Source organism: Otolemur garnettii, unplaced genomic scaffold (assembly GCF_000181295.1).
Source record: "Otolemur garnettii isolate 467f Iridium unplaced genomic scaffold, OtoGar3 scaffold00025, whole genome shotgun sequence".
Classification (NCBI taxonomy): Eukaryota; Metazoa; Chordata; class Mammalia; order Primates; family Galagidae; genus Otolemur; species Otolemur garnettii.
In genome coordinates, this window is record NW_003852420.1 from 11,840,060 (window position 1) to 11,845,744 (window position 5,685).

Genomic DNA, 5,685 nt, shown 5'->3' on the forward strand with positions numbered 1-5,685 from the left:
CCCAGGGTGATAAAGCAAGACTGTCTCTAAAAAAAAAAAAAAAAAAAAAGTTAAAAATAAAATTATACAAAAAAAGGAAAAGAACAAAGTTGTTTCATAAAGTTCCTGGATTAGCATGGGCAAGACAAGGTCTCCTTGGGCTGTCGTGTGGGTGGTGCTGGTTGTGTATGAGGGTCCTCTGAGCACATTCAGGTGCTGGATCCTCAGTGGAGGAGGGGAATCACTGCCATTGCAAAGGCTCCGCCCCGTGTGTCTGCGCAAACACCTGGGTTTCAATCGCTCCTGCTGGGGAGGTGCTAGGAAGTGGGCACCTGTCTAAGGCTTTCCTCCTGTCCTGTTCTGTTCATCCACCGACCAGCATAATGCACTGCTTGGGGTCCGTGCTGCTGCTGCTACTGCTACTGGGTGAGTGCCCATTTCCTCCTCCTCTCCCCACCCCCACTCTTTGTCCCAGCTCCTCTGGAACAGGGTGAGAGGACAAGACAATGATTCTGGGAAAAGCCCAGGGGTGCTAGGGAGAGCTTGTGCTCAGGGTATGGGGACACCTGACAACTGGCTCACTATGTGCCAAGCATCCCACTTCGGGCCTAGCAGAGCCACCCCCATCCCAGACTGGCCTTGGTACCCTTGCCCCATGAACTTTTTTCCATACTGTTTTGCCACTCCTAGCTCTCCACACCCAGTCTTGCGGCTTCCCCACTCCTTGTTCTAATTTTCAGTGTCTTGTATCTGCTGTTCCACCTACCACTGTCCCTTCCCCACCTGGAGCAGGGGGAGGGAAGGGTCACTTTAAGGTGTGGAGTATGGAATCCGCTAAAGGTTTAAAACTGGGGAGATCTTGGAGGTGAGATGTGCTGATTTGAGGGTGGAGACAGGTAAGCAAAAGAGTAGACCTTGGGTGACACTAGGTGCTGTTGTCTGAGCCTGCTTGGGGATGTGCCTAGCAAGGCTGAGAGAGAAGAGCAAAGTATTCCTGCTGCTCTCTGCATCTTGTAGGGGAGGGGAGGGAAGAAAAGGGGAAAAGATGGGACTACTCCTCTCCTCTGTGCCCCTCCACTCATATACCCATTTCCTTCAGCCTGTGTTCATCCTTCTTACAGAGAAGTCAGTGCTGAAGTCACAGCAAGAATCATTATGACCCAGCCATCAAATCTGCCATTCCCAAAGTGGAGGCCCGTGCTGGAGAGGTGCCTTACTCCTACCCTTGAAGTGGGAGAGCCCTCTCTCACACACAGCGAGATTGATGAGAGGCCATGCTGGACATCTTCACTCAGACTTGAGTGCCAGAAAGGCTTCCAATCTGAGCGAGGTGCCTGGCGTGGCTAGATTTAGAGAGCTCATGGGACATCTGGACTGAACTCACCCTCTGAACATCTAACCCCCCAGCAGAATGCTACCTATCATGGGCACCCCACCTTCACTAAAGCCACTGATGAACCCTGGGATCTTGTGGCTCAGGATAAAGCCCTGTGGCCTGTCATTAGGGACCTCACTCTGAATCCACACTCTGGCAGCCAGGTCTAAACAGGCTCTCCAATGGCCAGAGCTTTTGCTCAGAATCCCTCTTTCCTTCTGCTGGTGGAGGGTGGAGGGACCAGAGAAAGCCAGAGTCCAGATGGGGCAGAATGAGTTAGACTCAAGGGAGCATGGAGGCAAGAAGACACTGGATGCAGGGGGTAGTAGGCAGTGCACAAGGTCAAGGAGGAGGGAGAGGCACAAACCTGTAGACTTACCCAAAGGCAGAGCGGTGTGTGTGTGTGTGTGTGTGTGTGTGTGTAAGAGAGGACTAAAGGAAAGGCCAGGTGTCCGTCCCAGCGTTAAGAGGAGAGGACAAGGAGTGGCTGCTGTCCTCAGTGCCAAGTCTAAGAAATCTCCATTAAACAGGCCTCCCCAGAAAGCCTCACTGTTTCTCCATCAGGTAGGGACCATGAGCGTGGAAGGAGCCCCATGGACCCCTCTGAGTGTGTGTGGTCATTCTGGGGATAGAGGTGGTTCGGGGAGAATGGGCCTCAGCTTCTGGAGAAGGTGGGGCCCGCATCAATTGAATCAATGAATGCCCCTCCATTTCTGACGTGTTGCAGAGATGTCCCAAGGGCCCGCGGCTGCCCATCCTCACTACAGAGAGCGGGTCAGCGCCAGCCAGCCATGCCTTTGGGCCATGCTCTCTGGTCCTTCTGGTTTCGAGCTTCCTCCACCTTCCTAGAGCGCGGCCAGGGGCAGGGTGAAGGGTGCACGCGAGGCGCACCGAGCAAGCCTGCCTACTCCTCCACCAGGGTCCGGGAGCCGGGCGGGAGAGAACCGATGTGTGGAGGCGGCCGAGGCGTGCACGGCGGACTCGCGGTGCCAGGGACTGCGCGCTGAATACGTGGCGCAGTGCCTGAGTTGGGCCGCGCTGGGGGACTGCCCTCGCGCCCGCTGCCGGCGTGCCCTGCGCCGCTTCTTCGCCCGCGCGCCGCCAGCGCTCACCCAAGCGCTGCTCTTCTGCCCGTGTGCTAGCCCCGCGTGCGCCGAGCGCCGGCGCCAGACCTTCGTGCCGGCCTGCGCCTACAGGGGACCCGGCCTAGCGCCGCCCTCCTGCCTCGAGCCCTTAGATACCTGCGAGCGTAGCCGGATCTGCAGGTGCGAGGGGCAGGCGGCGCAGGTGCTCTGGCGCGCAGGACGGGGCGGGGCGCGCAGCTGGGAGGGGCCGCTACCTACTCACCGCTCCCCCTCCCCGCCGCGCAGGCCCCGCCTCCTGGCCTTCCAGGCGTCCTGCGCGCCAGTTCCCCGCGCCCCCGACGGCTGCCCGCGGGACCAGGGCCCCCGCTGCCTGAGCGCTTACGCGGGCCTTGTGGGTACGTGCCGAAGGGAACAGGGCTTGGGCGGGGCTCTTCAAGGGATTCTTCCGCCTGGGTGGACAAATGACCCCACCCTCGGGGCCCCTACAGGCACCGTGGTCACCCCGAACTACGTGGACAACACTAGCGCGCGTGTGGCGCCCTGGTGCGACTGCGGAGCTAGCGGAAACCGACATGAGGAATGCGAAGCCTTCCGAGGGCTCTTTACGAGGAACCGCTGCTTGGGTGAGGGACCCGGGTATGGCACTTACCGCACCTCCCCCCAGCCGCCTGGCCCGCGGTAGCCTTCTTTGGAGGTGAGGAAACTGAGGCTCACGCAGGCGCACATCCTCACCCCAGTCTGCTGACGCCCTACCCCTGGGGGAGTCCACGTGCATCTGTCTCCGGAGACCAGATCACAGACCCAAAGTAGAATCCTAGGGGTGTCAAGGCTGATGCCCCTGAGAGAGGGAGGAGGCAGGTGTTAGAACAAGGACGTGGAGTTGAATAAGGCTAGACTCCTACTTTTTTTTTTTTTTGAAAGAGTCTCACTTTGTCGTCCTCGGTAGAGTGCCATGGTATCATAGCTCACAGCTACCTCAAACTCTTGGGCTCAAGCAATTCTCTTGCCTCAGCCTCCCAAGTAGCTGGGACTACAGGCACCCGCCAAAACGCTTGACCATTTTTAGAGACGAGGTCTTGCTCTTGCTCAGGCTGTCTCAAACCTGTGAGCTCAGGCAATCCACCCACCTAGGCCTCCCAGAGTGCTGGGATTACAGGCGTGAGCCACCGCGCCCAGCCTGAGACTCCTACTTCTTACACTTTTGAGGTTTTATCTCGGAGGGACGCACCCCGCTGATGATCTTGGCTTTCGGGGTCAGAAGAGTTCAGTGATCTTCCAGTGAGGGCCTGAGTTTGAAGCCAGACTCTGCTACTTACTACCTTTGAGCCCTTTTGTGTTTATCTGTGAAATGGGGGTGGTAATTGTCCCCCTCTGCTGTGAGGGTGGAAGACTGTACAGTTTGTGAGTCCCTCTTAGCTCAGTTGTCCTTATTTTGTTATTCCTCCTATGCACCTTTGCCATCCCAAGGAGCCAATCCTTGCAGCCACCAGGTCTCTCAGTTTGTCCCCAGAGATCTAGGCCCTGTGCTAGGATTTTCCAGCCAAGCCCATCCTGGACCCCTCCCTCCACAGATGGTGCCATACGGGCCTTTGACAGCCGGTGGCCTCCAATCCTTCAGGAGCATCTGGAGCCCCAGCAGGGTCCTAAGCACAGCCTTATGCAGGTAGGTGAGGAAAGGGATGGAGCTGGCAGTTCCCCCACTGTCTCCTTCACACCCTGCCATGCTGGGTGGGCCTGGGTGACCCAGGATGGGGTGCAGGCTGAGTGCAGAGCTGGTCTTGTGCCACAAGTCCACATTTTGCCCCACCCCAAGGTGTCTTCCACAGATGGGTCTCCAGAGGGAAGTTCCCTGCTCTCTGTGCTCCCTGTCCTGGCTCTCCAGACCCTGCTCTGATCACAACAGCAGACTTGGGACAACACTGCCAACTGCTCCATTTTGCCTAGGGTATGGGTCACATCTGTGGCCTGCCACCCCACTGAAAAGGGACTTGCTTACCTCTTGGTTTGGCTTCTGTACTCTTGCACTGATGCCTTTTGTAGACCTGGACACCCTGTGCCTATCCCCTAGATGTAGGCTGGGGCAGGCTGCAAAGCCTCTAGTCTCCCTGTCAGTAGGTGTCTTGGGTGTAGGTCCCTTTCTCCACAGACCTGGAAACAATTGGGGTCTTTCACAGGGCAGAGACAAAAAGCTTGTCCTGTCCTGAGCTGAGGCTTCCCCAGAGCCCCACATCTCTTAGAGAAGGTCAAAGATCATCTAGACTCCCAAAAGAAGTCTAGGAAATTGGGTCAGTCTCCCAAACAGATAACACCCTGAGGAATCATTTGACAGACTTGAAGGCAAGGCTCCCTGCAACACTGCAGCCACCTAGGGCACCCTCTCAGCTGGCCATTACCATCACAGTGGCTCTGTGTCCCATGTTGGCAGAGTTCTTCCCCCTCCACGATATGCTGCTTGGTGCCCCTCCCCCCCAGCCATGCTTGCATGGCACTGGTCCTGTGGACATGTTCACCCTGGTTTGCTGTAGCACTCGGAGTGGCATACACAATAAACTCATGTCCTCTGACCTTGCATTTTCATGTATTCTTTGTCTTGGGAGCCTAGAGACTGGGGCCTGCTGCAGTGATCCTGTGGACCTGTGTGACCTTGGATGGTCTCAGAACCTCTCTGGGCTCTTTCTCCTACCTTCTCACCTACAGATGTTGATATGAATCAATGCTCCAGTCCTAGTGACAGAGATTTTCACTACTCTCATCTATTTTTTCCTTTTCTGCTATTCCTCAGATAATGAAACTATAGTTGCCAGCCTCTCTTGCAGCTAGGTGGCCATGTGACACCCACAGGTCAGTGTGGACTCAGCAAATGCCAAGGGCAGTTGCAATTCTGCAAAGCAATGTGGGGAGGAGAGGGCAGAACAATGGGGTCCAGGTACTAAGCCTTCTGTTCATCTAAAGCTTGGAAATTCTTGACAAGTAAAGGTTATGAGAGTTATGATGTTTCTAGGCTGCTGCATCTCAACCTACTGAGGTTTGGCAGGAACCACAAAAAAAGATTGATGTAGAGGCATTTGGAAACTTGCTCAGAGACCTTTCTGGGCCAGTGCAGCCCATCCCCCAGCCACTGGGAACCCACCTCAGAGCTGCCTCGAAGGGAGGATAGCCCTTCCAGAAATGCCAACTTACACTCTGCTCCTAGAGGTGACTGTAGCCAATGACTGACACAGGGCACAAAGGGCTGGCCTGCCTGCC

At 56.2% G+C, this 5,685-nt stretch overlaps 1 protein-coding gene across 1 annotated transcript; it reads left to right on the forward strand.

Moving 5' to 3' along the window:
- The first annotated feature begins 362 nt into the window (after window positions 1-362).
- Window positions 363-4,333, forward strand: GFRA4 (GDNF family receptor alpha 4). Its single transcript, XM_003788215.1, has 6 exons — window positions 363-405; window positions 2,274-2,619; window positions 2,725-2,834; window positions 2,928-3,062; window positions 4,011-4,102; window positions 4,253-4,333. Exons 1-6 carry the CDS (start codon window positions 363-365, stop codon window positions 4,331-4,333), a joined length of 807 nt encoding a protein of 268 aa, XP_003788263.1.
- The last annotated feature ends 1,352 nt before the right edge of the window (window positions 4,334-5,685 follow it).

Excerpts from the sequence above, each read along its gene's own strand:
- GFRA4 (XM_003788215.1), top strand. The coding sequence starts at position 363 with ATGCACTGCTTGGGGTCCGTGCTGCTGCTGCTACTGCTACTGG. Across the intron at positions 2,835-2,927 it reads CGCTTACGCGGGCCTTGTGG|GCACCGTGGTCACCCCGAAC; the intron begins GTACGTGCCGAA and ends GGGCCCCTACAG. Across the intron at positions 3,063-4,010 it reads TACGAGGAACCGCTGCTTGG|ATGGTGCCATACGGGCCTTT; the intron begins GTGAGGGACCCG and ends CTCCCTCCACAG.